Genomic DNA, 15,925 nt, shown 5'->3' with positions numbered 1-15,925 from the left:
GAAACAAAGCAAAGAGGACCAGCAAGCCCAGTGCCATTTTCTCACTGCCTTGGTGGTGTCCCTGCCAAAGGAAACTGCAAATGAGTTTGATGACTGCAAACCAAATCATAAGACAATTAAAGGACAACAGCAGCAAGGCATTTGAGCCCTTCTGGTGGCAGGCCACACATGGCCCTGTGACACTCCTCCCTGGCAGTGACGCATTTCTATTTGAAAACTGAGACAGTTTTAAGCCCAATTTTGAAGGAACATTCAAATTTTCAGGAGGCACAATTCTTGTTGATTTTTGCTTGAAGGAAAAATAAACCCTTAAAAAACCCCTGCAAACGTCGTAGTGATAAGGTAGAAGTTTCCTTAATGCCATCTCCATAGAAAAGCAATTTAATTCCCTCCTGTGAAGAAACTATGTAACCTGGAGCATGAGAAATAGGGATGTTTCAGCAGTATGAGAAAAACACGGGCAAGAGGAAAAAAACTGCAAAGAGCCCAGGAACTAAGGGCATGTGGGGTCAGGGAGCAGAAAGTCAAAATAAACCTCCCATTTTTCAGTTTAATCTCAAATACTAACTCTGGAAGGAGAAAGGGTCTAGGGTTAAAAACAATGGAGAACACGATGCTGCTGGAAAGGGAATCATCATTAAAAATAAAACTGAACCACAAATCCCTACTCTGCCTGCAGCCCAGATCCTGTCCCCAGTTTAGTTCAGTCTATGACAGAGTGGAATACTGCTGTTCCACAAGTGTGAAAGGCTCCTGTCTGTCTCAGACTCATTTTCAGGCAGCAATCGAGGCACCACACCTATCCACCTCATTTTCCCCTCTCTTTCTTCCAGAATGTCCCAAAAGAACCTGCAAGACTCGTGTGATCCCAGTGCCAGCTTTCCAAAGCCTACTTATTTATAAGAAGGTGGCTGTGGGGGAAATCCAAGAGGGAAGCTGGGAAGCATGGCTCTTACCGGCCATGACAAATCCCTGTGGTCTCCGACACACAACCATCACTCTCTGCAGCTGTTTGCCCTACAGATTATTTTTATGTGCAGTTATGCCCCTGAAAGCATTCCCTTGTACTTCCAGTGGATTTTACTCCCTTCCAGTTACTCATCTTGCAGTGGGAGACTGACTGTGAAATGCAATTACCTTTTGTTAAAAAGGCAAGTGCTCTCCAATCTCCTAAAATCAATTGACCAGAGAAGTTGTTGAAACAAATCAAGCCTTGGGGTGCCAGGAAATCCCAGCAAATTGTAGTCAGTCACTGGCCTGGGCTATGCTGGAGGTTTCAGAAACTATCCACAATCCCAGCAACAGCACTGGAAGCACAGCCACTGCTCTGCCCCTGCTGGTAGTGGTGGAAAGAATTCCTCTCTTTAAAAACAGGCTGGGACAAGGGAAGCTCACAGCAATGCTCCTCACCCAAAGGTTTTCACAGCCTCCTTTCTACATCCTGGAGTGGCTGGGGTAGCTCTCTCCAGAGGGGATGACAAATGTGGCCACCAAGGTAGTGCCGCTCTTTGCTTTCTCCTGACCTTCCTATCCAGCACCAATGGCTGTGAAAAGGGATCATAACCCTGGAACCCCTAAAAGAGGCAACTTTTCTACAGTAAAGACTTAGCCTCTCCACTTTTAGGAAAAAAGCATCCTGCCTGCCTGTTGCATCCTGCCTGCCTCTTACAGCTTCCAGCCCTCTCCTCCATTTTCAAGGAAGGAATTTCATACTGCATGGAAGATATCAAGTAACATGTTATCAAAGTGTCCCACAATATTTCTAACCAACAGTAAAATGGATGTACAAAAAGCTGGCACTTCAGACCATCTGTACTAGCCTTGCAGTTACATAAAAAAAAAAAGCACAAACTGATTTCATACTTGTACAACCCCCACTGAAGTCGATGGAAATAATGACCTAAACTTTTAGAGGCAACACACAGGGTTCACATTAGCAGATGCTCAAGTTAAACCAGGCAGGAAAAAGAAAAGAGGATATGCAAAATATTCCTTTACTTACAGTAAATAAGGAGTTTAATCCCCAGACAACATCCTGCAAAGGAAAACCACAGTCAGTTAGACATGCATTTCAGGTGTTTTGAACACGTTCACATACTTAATTTTTATATTAAATTACTGGAAATTAAATCTAGATTAAGGGTGATGTTTAACTAATTTACGTCAAAATATTGAAAAAGTTTTCCCATTTCATGGACACTTGATATTTAGGAGTCAGCAAAAACGAATACTGCATATTCAAATAAAAGTTCAGATCTGTGTGTACAGGAGCCTTACTCCTGTTGTTTCTCCACTCAAGGAGAGAAATAATACCTTAGAATATGCCACCAACTGAAAACTGCATTCCTTAGTTTAAAGGGTGGTTATAAAACTTAATTCAGCAATGCATTCTTAAAATGAAAAAATTAAAATGGTGTCAAATACTTGAAACTGTCAAAATATCAGAGAAAAGAGAGTTAGGTGTAGTATGAGTATGGAAAAATACTGTTCTTACATAAGAATAGGTCTCAGATAATTCTATTACCTTTACCTATTTAAACACACTGAATAGAGGGAGTTTGCAATTTCTGCAAACAGGAAGTTTCAGGGGAACCTGCCTCCAAATAGTCACCAAGCAGCTTATTTTGGGGTTCTGTTAGCACTGACCTCAGAGTCCATTAACAACCTTCAAAGAGAAAGAAAACGCACAACATCCAAATATTACAGAAAGAGACCTAAAAGAATCATCTACCACCAACTCAGAGGCTACACTTTTCTACCTACAGAAAAGATTATTTCTTTTAGCAGCAACATAACCAAGCCCCCTACTGCAAAATTCCACTGCAGCCTGGGCACTGGACCTCACACCTACCAGACACTTCAGTCAAAGACCAGGGCTGATCTCGTGACAGCCTGCTAGCACTGACCACCCATCCATAAAACCACACTGCCTCATTTCCACCCGTGGGACAAAGGCTGCACATTAATAATTTCATGGCTAAAATACGCCTTTTACAATAAAGATAAAGCCTCAAAGTTAAAACTTGCCATCCACAGCAAAGAACTTCAATAACTGAGTGTATTTCAGCTTGTTTCCTGTTCTGGGCCCTCTGCTGAGTGGTGGATCACAGAAATCCATATCCCTTAAGGACACTATGCAATTATGTCCTAATGAAAAAGACATGATGTCAGCATTATGTGGAAAACAGCCTCTCACGATCCAATCTCCCTTTGATCTTGCACAAATAACCTTATTCAGTTTATTTGCTTTAAAAACCTGAATCTGCCCAGCACAGCTGATGTTGTGTTTCCAGTTTCAGCACCTTGACATGTGTGGCAAAATCAGCAAGTTCTAAAGGCAGTCATGACCTTCAGTGGCAGCACAGACACAAACTGCATGAAAGGAATGACCCAGACACTGAATTACAGGGAGCCCCTTCCACTGCTGCCCTCAGAGGCTTTACTGCCCTCCAGGGAGGCAGTGGATGTGGTGGTAATAGAAATGTGATACCAAATTGTTTTCCCATTACATAATAAATTGCTCCCAAATTCTTATTTGCTGAGCCCCAGTTTTAGGGCTTTGGGATGCTTGACTCGTTCAGACTGGCTTTGCACAGAGTTTCATTAAAAAAAAAAAAAAAAAGATAAACACAAAAAGAAAAAAACCCAGCAAAACTTTGTAAGGTCACAAGTTGTCAGAATGCTGTACATTTTCACTGCCATTCTAGACACCGAAATGCATAATAGGATTATTATTATTATTACTGAATAACTTATGTGTGAAATTCTTAATATAATTTTTGATGTTTCCACCTATTCAACTTTTATGACTTGCTGGATTCATTTTATATCCTTGCATGGCTCCATAAAAAAATAATGCTAAATTCCTACCAGAGGGCAACACTTTTTGTAATGAGTTTGAGGCTAGCTTGGGTTTAAATCTAGGATATTGAGAAAGGGAAATGGGATGGAACAGATGAGCAAGAGCAAAACAAATATTTTGTATTTGACAAACTTGACACTGCTGCATTGCAGAAAGAATGCCTTTGCATTACTGACTCCAGAGCTGCCTGCTGCATGCAGATAAGCACTGGCCTGAATGCATTTTCAGATGCAACTAAAGGATGTACGAGCCACCAAAGATCCTGTCAGATTTAACAGTTCAAAAACTTCTATTTTCTTTCAGTGTAATAAAGCATCAGCCTTGGTTTCAAACATTTATCAAACTTCTGCTTAAATATTCTGAAAACTGAAAAAGTTGAGGTAGTACAAGAACTTTTTAAGGTTATCTCCACAGGCAGGAGCAGGGCAGATGGCAACTTAAAATGCTAATAGTGCACACCTTGATGCTGCTGCACCTCAATGAGAACTCCCTTGTAAGAGAATCAGACATCTTCCCCTGACAAGGTAACACCTGACAAGGCTTTTTCCTTTACAAAGCTGCTTTTTATCAACTTTCTTCTCTGTGCTTGACATCCAAGTGACACAGTACAAGTGCACCCACTGCTGAGGGGTCACTTCAGAGCACAGCTGAGAACCTCCTGTGCTTTTTGGACCAAAGCACCCAGGTCTGCCCAGGCTGGACCCTGCAGGCAAAGCTGCTGAACTGCCTGAGCTGCTTTACCTGGCTCCAGCTCCAGCCCTGCCCAGGCAGGCCTGGTCCCTACTCCCTGTCCAGTGTCCCAGAGGTTTTGCATAAGCACAGATGACACCCATGGGGTTAGATGCTTTTGGGAGTCAACAGCAGGTCTTGGGAATGCAAGTGAGTTTAATTAACATCTACTTTGTTAGTTCAGAGGATTTAAGTATGATACTTGAGCTAAAGAGCCAGGGTTCCCAAGCAGAGCATTACCTGGCTAAATCCACAGCAAGTAGAAGAGGGAGTAGAGGGAAACACATTCTGCTCCATGGCAATATCACCATTTTGAAGTCGAGTGTGGGGAAGTCAACACAAGCAAGTCAGAAGATCAGGCAATTGTAAATAACCCTTTATAATGGTCCCTTTTCGTTCTGGAGTATTTTTGTGTTGCACTTGAGTGAAAAGTTACATCAAACCCCTGACCACAGATTTATTTACAGCATGCCAAATGAGGAGAAAAAAACCTACCACTGCAGCAGTGTTTAAAGTTCAAAAGCAATGAATCAAAATCCTCAATACAGCTTTTGAAGTCGCCTCTCCTGAGGCCAGAAAGTCTCAAAGCTTTGCACTTGCAGGAGGTCCTAATTCAGTCAGTCACCAGCCCTTCCCAAGTGACAGTTCTCACAACCACTTCACAAAAGCAATGCCACTGAAACCACGACACAAACAAGGGTTTCAAAAACACAACCACAGCACTTCTTTTCGAGAGAAAGCAAACACATAAATTGCAAATTAAGATTTTCCTTTAACAGGCAAACTATATTTAATACATTAATTTAAGCAGAGAGAAAGCCAGACAAAAGCAGCTAATGAACTTCCAATTAAAGAAACTCCTTTAGAGATCCAAGGAGCATTTCAGATCTAATAGACTGATTAAATCAAAGCTCGTTGCTAAACCATTTTTTATAAACAAACAATTTAAGCCACTCAGATGAACGAAAGGAGCAGCAGTCATTTATACAAGATGTCTGAAGCAAATTTTTTTTATTTGCTTTATAAACTGAAGCTTGCAACAATCGTGGGTAGAGCCCTTCCCAAATCTTCGTTTGGGAAGCCTAGCCATGATGATGATGATGATGATGACGATAAACTGAAGCAACAACTCCAATAAAACAAGCGTCCTGGAGCAGCTCTCTGCTTATCCTGTCTGCCTATGCACCAGCTCCAGGTGATTTTCCTCTTCCATTCACCTTCTTCCATCTTGTCTTGAAAACAAGCCCAGCTTCTTCCTCCCTTCATTGCAGCCTAGAAAGCCAAGCACTCTTCATCCCACCAAGCCCCACCTTCCCCAGGCTCTGTCATGCTTCTCTTCAAACATCTGGAATTTCCCCCCACAGAGTAACCACCTCTCTGCAACCCCTAAAATGTACCTGAGCACACAAAACTTATCACTGATCCTGGGATTCAAAAAAAAAAAAAAAAATTTCTTTCCAGAGATGTAGGTACTTTTTAGCTCGTGAAAAAACTTCTTCCCTCCGAAACAGTCTTCTCCCAAATAAAATTTTCTCTTTTGTGTTTCCTCTCCCATCTCAGAGAATTCCTGTAGGAGGAAAAACACTATTTCCACCTGAAATAAGTCACCCACAAAGGGCATCTCAATTCTCATGTGCCTGCCATCCCAGCCCATGCTTCCCACCCAAGCACAGCAGCAGCTTACAGAGGGCTCGGGGGAACTTAAATGGCATGAACTGCTCCAGTTAGCAAACACAAAAAAAGAAGGAAGGCTGGAAAATGACTTCTTCTGTGCTTAAATATACGAGAGGGAAGAAAACAGGAACAATTCCAGTCTGTTCCTCTCCCAGACCAAGCCAGCTGCGAATTGCCAAGTATGCAGGAGCACTCCTCTAAAATCCCTCACTTTTGTCACTGCCTCCTTGACATTTGTCCTGGAGGGCACTTCAGGGCAGGCAGACAGTCTTGTATAAATTGTTCCCTGGGGAATTCTGTGATAGCTCCCTAATGAACTACACTGCAGTGATTAGGAACACTAAAGCCATGCCCTCAGGAGACCAGTCTACTCAACTGACTAAAGTTGACACAAATTGCATATTCAGAAATCAACAATTTGGGAAAAACAATCACGGTTTAATCAGACTTACTAATGTACTGCCCTGCTCTCCTGACTCACATGCCAGCAGTGACAGCTACTATACCTAAACCAAAGATTTGGCTTTACCAGAAGATAATAAAGAGAGAAAGACATAAAGGAGAGAAAATGAAAACTTTTGCAAATGTTTTATGAAGCAAAGGCTACGATGAGACGTTGAGCTGTGTGTTTTCACCAGCCTGGGCAGGTACAGAGGGGAAAGAAATAAATCACTTCTTACAAAACTGATAAAGCCAATTTATAAATCAAAATACAACACAATAGAACCCTGTAGAAAAATTTCCTGAAGTTTATTTTAAGAGAAAACAGAAATGTCAGATCTACACTGAAGACTGTCTTTAGTGGCTTACATCTGCTCTTCACAAAATAGTAGGTCTGAAGTTTTTTTGTCTGGGGCTTATTCAATTTTTAGAGGTGGAGAAGAAAGACAAAGAGACCCACTACAAAACAGAACTTGAATAAATCAATAGCTGTACAATGGCGCCATAACACTGAGAAAAAACGAGCAATAAGAATTGATGTGAATGACACAGAACATACAGGTTTTCTTTTTTCCCTTCATCCTGAAGACAGTGACAGTTATTGTCTGTTTAAAATACTCCTCTGCACTGATTACATATGGTTTTGACAGCAGACCACCTATTTTCCTTAAGATGATGGATCAAAGTTTTGTACTTTCAAAACTACTCAGGTTGATGCTGAAACATGGAGGTAAAGTTAACTGGAAAAGTTAAGTCACAACCCTCTGATTTATTTCTCCAAGAGATTAGTTTGGCATTTGCATGATTTCAAATAAAGTAATTTTACTGCCTGAAGACAACAGCAGAACTACTGCAACAAAGAGGGCAAAATTTTCCCATTTAGTATTAAACACTAATTAAATAAGCAAGCCTCTTAAGGATGAACTCCAAACAGCAACAGTTTATTGAAAATGAGTTAATTCCTTTTAGATTAGATAATCTAATAGCACAGACAGATACTTATTAACCTTGTATCTGAAGTTATGGGAGACAAATTCCTGAAAAAAACCAGTGCTTTCCTATAGGTGGGTATGAAAAGCTGTCTGCAGATCCATAGTTTAAGACCACCTTGACACTTCCCATTCCTGCTCCTGTGTTTCCTGACAGCAGCAACAGCCACTTATTTATGGACCTCTTTCCAGCTGTAGTTAGTTAGAGGTCGTTGCAGAAGGAACAACTTGACTTTTAGAACCAATTCTGCAACCACAATACACAGATCCACTTCTTCAGTTTTTAAAATCAATCACTCCAGATATTTCTACAGCAAAGTGAAAAGGAGTATTTAGGAGAAAGCTGGAGAATACTAAGGAGTATCTTAACTAGGCAGGTCATAGTCATGGCAAATAGGACACAAAGAAGTGAATGTTGAGGAATAACAGGAGCTACTAAAGCACTTTTGAGTGTGAAATTGGGATTACAGAAGGGGAAGAAGCAGGGTATCAGTGTAACAGCAACTGTGTTAATTCATATGAGATATTTAAAAGTTGGTATTTCCAGTGACATAAAATCTGAGAACAGAATGGAATTAAAGCCATTATTTGCCTTCTGTCTGGAAAACTTCCATTTTGATCATCAAACCTAAAAGGAGGAGAAAAGCAAGTTCAGACACTCTGAGCTGAGGCTCAAAATAACTGCAGCAGTCTTCAGCTTCAGCCTTAATTCATAAGAATTTTCTGTTTTAGAGAGGAAAGTATACAATAAAATGATGCAGGACATAACAGAATGGAGACTCAAAGGTAAACAAGCTCCTGTTGCTAACTCATAACCAGGTAACAATTAAGAATTCTCTACACTGTTAAAATACATTTTATCAGATAATTTTTACAGATTATTTAGCAGATTTTTGCTTTTATTTCAGAAAGCTTCTTCAAGTTTCTACCCATTTGATACTAAAGCCAATTATTAAGAAGGTCACAGCAGTTTATTTTGAAGAATTTTTCATGTAAGAGCTCTGCTGCCACCACAAGGATTCAGAAGATGAGACACACTGTGAAACTTCAGCCTTCTAAAGGTTTAAGCACACAAGCTCCATGCATGCAGCAGCATACAGCAGAGTTGGTTTGTGCATGTGGCTTTTGATGTGTATTATCTAATTGGAATGGTTTTACTAATGCACTGAAATGGCTGCATTAGTAATTCCTGGGAATTTCTGTTGCAGAAGTACAGTACCATACCCATTCTCAAATTCAATGTCTCAGCAGTGGTTCAGAGTGTTTACTGGACAAATTTGGGTACTATTCCTCCAGAAAACCAGTCTGCCTTCATGTTACTGATGAGAGGAATACGAAATACTAATTTGCAAGTCCATCACTGGCCACGAATGGATGCTATCCACAGTGCTACTGTGCAAACTCACACAGTATTATGGAGATGAGCAGGTGCTCCAAGCCACGGTATCAAAATGTTCATGGAGGTTTGGGTTCCATGGGACCTTAAAGCTCATCTAGTCCCACCCTGCTGCCACGGGCAGACACCTTTCACTAAACCAGGCTGCTCAAAGCCCTATCCAGGGTGTTGGAAACAAAGGATTCAGGAAGGCTGGATTAGTGGGGGCAATTGGCACATAAAGAGACCAAAGTAACCTGGGTCCCAGTTCATGGCTCTCGTTTTGCTGCCGGTCACTCCCTGTTCCATGTAATTCTGTGCTCTGTAGTGAACTCATACCCACCACAACCTTTAATGCACTGACAAGTACCTGGACTGCATGGTCATAATGTCCATAAACAGCACAATTCCAGCAACAGGAAGATTACAGCTCAGTGCTCTGCACTGATTTGTCAGGAATATCAGTGGAAATTACCAGACATTACTGCTGGTCTTGCTCACATCATGCTCTTGCTCTTGGCAACTGCTGCCTGGGTAAAAAAACCAGCAGATCCCCTTACTAAGCATGGGGTCTCAGGGTCACCTGCAGTCCCACCAAGCTACAAACCCTTTTATCAGTCACAGCAGGATTTGTGCAGCTACACTAAAACTGGCAAACATTTCTTTGATCAGTCAGCACTGTACTTGTTCTAGTATTGCCACCAGCACTTGTTAAAAGACAAAAATCTCAGTTGTTTCTAGAGCAAACCACATTATCTGTCTCTTTCCAAGTCCATAAAAGAATTTTTAAACTATATCTAGTTTGATGGATGCATCTAAAATGAAATAGTACCTTTAATGTTCTAGTTGGAGCCCAGCCAGTGCCATCGATTGAATGTTCTCTCAATAAACTGGGAAAAAAAAAAAGACAACACATATTATACAGTGCAACTTCTAGTTAAACTGTCAGAAATCTTCTCAGAAAACATTAGGAACTTAGGAAGTAATTGCAAAAGAAGATCTACTTCTTTCACTATATACAGTGGAATTTTAAACCACAGGAGCTGGCTTGTCTTCCTAAAATTACTTTCCACACAGTGTCATAACAGAACTCCCGACCTGAGCAAAACCTTTGTCAAAACATCTGAATAAATTTTCCTCGAGCAGAGTAAGTGTGACAGAAATCCTTGTGACAGTCTCTAGGTTGAACATTTTTTTAATCCACTGAGCACACAGACACATTTTAGAACATGTTAATCCTTTGGTAGAGAGACAAACTTGCAGAACAATGCATCTCTCACCAAAACTAGCACAATCCAATCCAGAAAAGGGTGTTTTGGGAGGGATATCTAATTAACAAAAAGAGGATTATCATCCTCTCTTCTATGAGAAGACTTTAGCTTCCTAAAGGCAGGGATAGGAAAGTGAAATAGTTTTAGTCTGTCTGCTCAGGAGGAAAAAATTCCTTATAAACTATAATACATGCTCTTGAATTCTAGTATAAACACATATGAATACATAAAATAAGATACAGACTTCCCTATACACAGATATCCAGCATGGAAATTTATATGACCAGCATATTATGCTGCATATCAAGTCCATTGAAGCTGCTGACCTATTTACAAGTTGAAATCATAGAGGTGTGTTCAGCTCTCTAGGTATTTCTGGACCTTTCAGGTCCAAACCTCAGCAGTTATGAGAAAGAAAACTACTGGAGACCAGGGAATAATGGAGAAATAAGCTGAAGTCTTGCTCACAAAAGTAGTAATATGAATGAGAAAGTCTGGATTCCACAATCATACCTTCCTTTGTAAGAAGCAATATAAAACTGAGATCTCAACACAGCAAAGTGGCAAAGCACAAAAATTCACCACCAGCAGCGGCTTCTGTTATTGAAATGACAGGATTAAAGTGAAACCCACTAGTCTTAAACCATTAGGTTTTACCAATTCTCAGGGTGACATGTATTAAGTAATTTAAAAATCACAGCAGACCACTAGACCATACAGGTTATCCAGGTAGTTTTTATTGAATGCACAGGGGTTTTAATCCAAGGAAATATACTCCTTGTCCAGTGACTCCCTGTCCTTCTACAGAGGCTAAGAACAGGATGATCACACTGGACAAGACCATTCCATCTTAATTGTGCTGTTAATCTCATTTCTGTTCCTTTAAAAAGGTAAAATATGCCATTACCACCAGTGCAGCTCAAAACTCATTTCAAGAACACTAAAAATAATATCTTGTGGCTGAAATTTTTGTTCATATAACGAAAGTGAAAGTGAAACAAAGGGAACAAAAGTTCCCTATAAAATTGTGCTGCAGTCCTCCCCTTTACCTCTTCATATAACTCACTGGGAACTTAAAAGTGAGAAGTAGGCTAACACACACACAAAAATCATTAAAATATTCACTGACAGAGCTCAGAGTGCCTGAGCATATCAGTTAAGCCTCATTAACAGCTCTGCAGCTTCCCAAGGCCTCAGAGCTCTCTCTCCAGTGGGGGACACCTGCAGCCAGGACTTGAGGAGACACTCATATCTCTCCTAGAGCTCTGGCAGGAAAGCAGTGAAGACAGGTAAGTGTCCCTCGGCTTAATATTCACTCCTCATTTGCTGATATAATTAATTTATAGAGCAGTATCCTCTTTCTTCCTACAGATTGGCAATGCTCATTAAGCCCCTAATCAGAACCTTTTCCCACAACCTGGTGACTAGAAAAGCTGCATCCCGTGCTCTCCACAGGGATGACCCAGATATAAGAGCCAGCCAGGCAGGTCTGAATAGTGAGAGGCTCTCTCAGCATCACACACACAGAATGAACACCTAAAGGAGCAGAAATACACAAAAAACATGAATTAGTCGGCTGGATGAACAAGCATCTGCATGTAGCTCCCGTTCAAAGACCTGCCATCCATGGATCCTGCTGCCACAGGGGAGCTGGGCTGACAGGAGGGCGAGTTTGTCAGGGGGGGACTTCACCAGGAACAGGGAAGAACAATAAAACACTACTTCCATTGGAATCATAGAATAGTTTGGGTTGGAAGGGACCTTAAAGATCATCTAGTTTGCTTTGTCTTCAGCTGTAGAAGGAGCTAAGAAAAGACCAGTGTGTCCTCAGTCATGGGGGACTGGCACTGATAACCACACCTCACCATGTGGGGTTTGTATCTACAGAGACTTCCCAGAATACCATTTCAAATCCTTATGTTTGGGTTCCTGTGGGAAGATTGCAAAATCACCATTTTGAAGCTATGATAACAAAAACCATCATTGATATGACCAGTCAGCTGCCCAGCTTTCACTCCATCAAGTATTTCTCATTTTGTAATTCCTGCATGGAAGAAGGCTTTAAAAATTTTTTTCATGTTAAATACAGAGCACCCTAAAGAGATCTTGCAAAAACATCTACTGACCTCAGAACTGCATTATTCCAGTAAGTTTAAAACCTTCTGAAACTCCAGCTGACATGACTTACAGCTTAAGTGACTAAAAATTACTGTCAGTCCTGGAGAAACCTTGACTTCTTCTATCCACATGTGCAGTGGAGGCAATATCCACAAGTGTGGTCCAGATCTAATTAATATGATCTATTAATAATATGGTCCAGAGCAATCCATAAAGCACAGAGAAGTAACACTTTTCCTACCCAAAACTATTACACTTGACCCCAATCTTAACCATTTGGTATGTTTTAATCCAGGGACGATTACCAAAGCAACACATACTTACACCATGATGTATGTTTAGCAAAAGGCAGTTGGGAAAAAAACTGATGAAGATTTTTTTTCCTGCTTTTAAAAATAACTGAAGCTATTTTAATGTAAAGACTCCTCTGTAAGTTGATTGCAGGTACTATATATAGAATGCATTCTCCATTATAACAGGCATAAATCAATCTAAGTTATTTTAGTTTTTCCATCTAAATGGTTTGATATGTTAAGGTACCTAACAATCAAATAAAGCTGATGTTTCAGTGCAGATGCTGAAAAAATTGTTTCACTTCATTAGAACTACAGTGTTCCAACACTACATTCCTCTCTCATAATTAGAACCATTTAAAGGCAGGAAACAGTGAAATATCCTAAAGAATGTGTTCAGAGAAGTTGTGGCTGCCTCATCCCTGGAAGTGTCCAAGGCCAGGCTGGACGGGGCTTGGAGCAACCTGAGATAGTGGAAGGTGTCCCTACACATGGCAGGGGGTGGAACGAGATGGGCTTTAAGGTCCTTTCCAACCCAAACCATTCTGGGATTATGTGGATGTGATGCTTTATTTAATCTCAGAGGATTTTGTACTGGAACTTAACTTTAGCTATTGCTTGGTGTCCAGTATTTCTGGTTCCACAGAGCTCACTTATTTGTTCTCTTACTTGCACTGTCTGACTCAAAGCATCTAAGTTTTCTTAAGGCTGACGAGCCTGACCCGCCTAAAAAGTGTGAGAGATTGCCCTGTGAAAACTTCCCTTTCACCAGGACCTTGAACACAGCTCTAAAATGATTTTAAATCTACAGGAAAAATACAGCTTTTCTTTTTTTAAGTGCTAATTTGCTACACATGTCAACAACCATTCTGGATCTTCAGAACAGCTTTCAATCTCACATTGTCATTGCATGTGCTTCATCTACATTTTCTTTTATGTGCCACTAACTTGAAAAATGACAGTTATGCTTCTCGCTTCTGTTTATGGCTGGTTCCTGGCCAGTTTCACCATCAGGTACTGGTGATGAAACACTGAAATCGAAGTTTCAGAAACTGATTTTTGAGAGGAAACATCTACTATCAAGGAAAACCACCCAGCAACAGAAGCCTCTCATTTTGGTAAAGTAAAGCTTTCAGACTTATCTTGACTCCAAATCTTCTTTGTTATAAATGGTACACGTGTCATCTTAGTGGACATTAAACGTTAAAATAATCAAATGACAAGTATAGAAGAGCTACCGTCAAAGTTTAAGGAACATTTGTGAAATAGGAAGGGTTTTACACACTCAGGCATTAAACAGTAAAGCCTCAAGTCCCATGAGGGTCTGAGGATATTCAGTTATAAGGGAGAAAAAAAACCCCAAAATTTTGTTTAGATTGGACTTTACATTTTTACCCCAAGTAAAACAAAGTATTAAGTCTGAACCTGGCTCTAACAAGGCCTCTAATGCACAGCAAGAACGATCCCTTCAGTAGATTCCTATATTCCTATACATGCCACTGATTTGCAGAATCTGTGGAAAACAACACCATCATGACAATTCCATACAATATTTTATCAAGCAGATAAACCTCCGAGGTTAAAAAAACCCAAACCAGAATGCTGTTGCTACCTTAGGCAGATTTCTCCCGTCTCTGTAATGTTGGGATGCCAGATTCTTGTCAAACACTTTACCTTTGGAGGCTGCCAGGAGAGAAAACAAATTACCATGTTATCCCTTAAAATAAAACCGTATCACTGTTACAACTCACAGAACTGAGAAAGACAAATATATTTGATACTCACAGCCCAGGTCTGGATGTTAAAGGCACTGATACATAACCTACAGGAGTCAAACTAGATTTCTCTCCCCTTTCAGCTTCTCTCAACTCTTTACAAAAGCTAGGCTGGTATTAGGCTTTTCCTCAGAAAAACATAACCTTAAAGAAAGCCAAGAAAATTTACTCTCTTCTCTTAACTCCATCAGTGGAAAGAAAACATTCTAAGTCATTCAGTTTCTTAACACTCAGCTACTAAGACGACAATTTAAACCAAGAAACTACAAAGTGTTTTCCTGGATAGCATATCCAGGTCAGGGGTTTGTTAAACCAGCAGAGAATGCAATGATGAGAACTACATCAAAAGCACAACTTCTTTTTGACCTGCCTGTTCATAGTTGGTCATATTCGAATTTAAGACACTAAAAGAAAAAGCTACCAAACTTATTTTCAGGCAAGACAACCAAATTTGTGAATTTCATAGTGGGTTTTGAAACACAGATTCTTAAAATACAGTCTCATTTGCTCTAGTTTTGTGAAGTAAATAAAGAGTGGGTCATAAAAATTTCAGTAGCTTAGCAACAGCACGTTGTTCCATCCATGCTCTCCCCATTAGGATTTGCAGCTTTCCATCAGGCAGATTATTCCTTATAGGAAGTGCACTGGAGTACATCAGCACAGACCAGCACCTTGCATAATTTCAATTAAATCACATATTATAGATGTGGAGCTATTTTCCTCCACTGTTTCCCATGAAGTCTTCAGTCAAGAGACAAAACAGCCAGTTATATTTGCAGCATGATGTGTTTTGTGTCATCATTTTGTTCTCGATTTTCCAATTATCTTTTTAATTAAATATTTTTTTAATTAAGACTCCTTGGAAAAGAGGTAAGAAAATACACTTTGGCACTGAGACACCAAAAACACATCCAAAAAATATCTTCTAAAAGAAGAAACACCATCACCACAACACATCAGCAAGTTGTAACAGATTTTGACTGAAAACAGTCTCAAACTCTTTCCCATCAAAACAAATGCTGGTTTTAGAAGTTTTCTAACAGCACAGCTTTATATTAGCTACACCTTCACATTGTTTTGAAAGATTATGTCTAGTTCTCAAGCAAAGGAAAGCAGCAGTATATATTCCATGCCAGTAGATCAAGATAAAAGAGTAAATTTCTACCTTATGTACCTTCAAACAGGGAATGTATTGATGAGTAGGAAAAAAGCTTTATAGAAACTCTTTAAAAAAAAAAAATGAAATCCCCAAATCCTCACAGTCAGAGTGAATTAACTGGTGTATCATTTTTTGTATCATGAAAACAAAAGACTTCCTTTATCCTTTCAAAGTGTTTTTCATTGCTGAAAATTAGAAAAACCCACTTTTGACAGTAAGACAAAGGTTTTCTCTCTCCC

The 15,925-nt window shown here is 40.1% G+C and overlaps 1 protein-coding gene across 3 annotated transcripts in view; it reads right to left on the bottom strand.

The window, feature by feature from the left end:
• UBE2F (ubiquitin conjugating enzyme E2 F (putative)) overlaps window positions 1-15,925 on the bottom strand; it is a 65,321-nt gene that overhangs the window by 27,528 nt on the left and 21,868 nt on the right. For all 3 annotated transcript variants that reach the window (XR_003533448.1, XM_027678056.1, XM_027678057.1), the window contains 3 exons: window positions 14,365-14,435; window positions 9,903-9,960; window positions 2,003-2,035 (listed from right to left, as the gene is read on the bottom strand). Coding sequence is in view for 2 of the 3 variants with exons in the window: in XM_027678056.1 (XP_027533857.1) it covers window positions 2,003-2,035; window positions 9,903-9,960; window positions 14,365-14,435 (162 nt within the window). In the remaining variant the exon portion in view is untranslated. The remainder of the gene's footprint in view (window positions 1-2,002; window positions 2,036-9,902; window positions 9,961-14,364; window positions 14,436-15,925) is intronic.

Source organism: Neopelma chrysocephalum, unplaced genomic scaffold, assembly GCF_003984885.1.
Source record: "Neopelma chrysocephalum unplaced genomic scaffold, ASM398488v2 Primary Assembly neopelma1_44, whole genome shotgun sequence".
Lineage (NCBI taxonomy): Eukaryota > Metazoa > Chordata > Aves > Passeriformes > Pipridae > Neopelma > Neopelma chrysocephalum.
The sequence above is the reverse complement of the archived record's forward strand: the minus strand, read 5'-3'. Positions and strand labels throughout refer to the sequence as shown.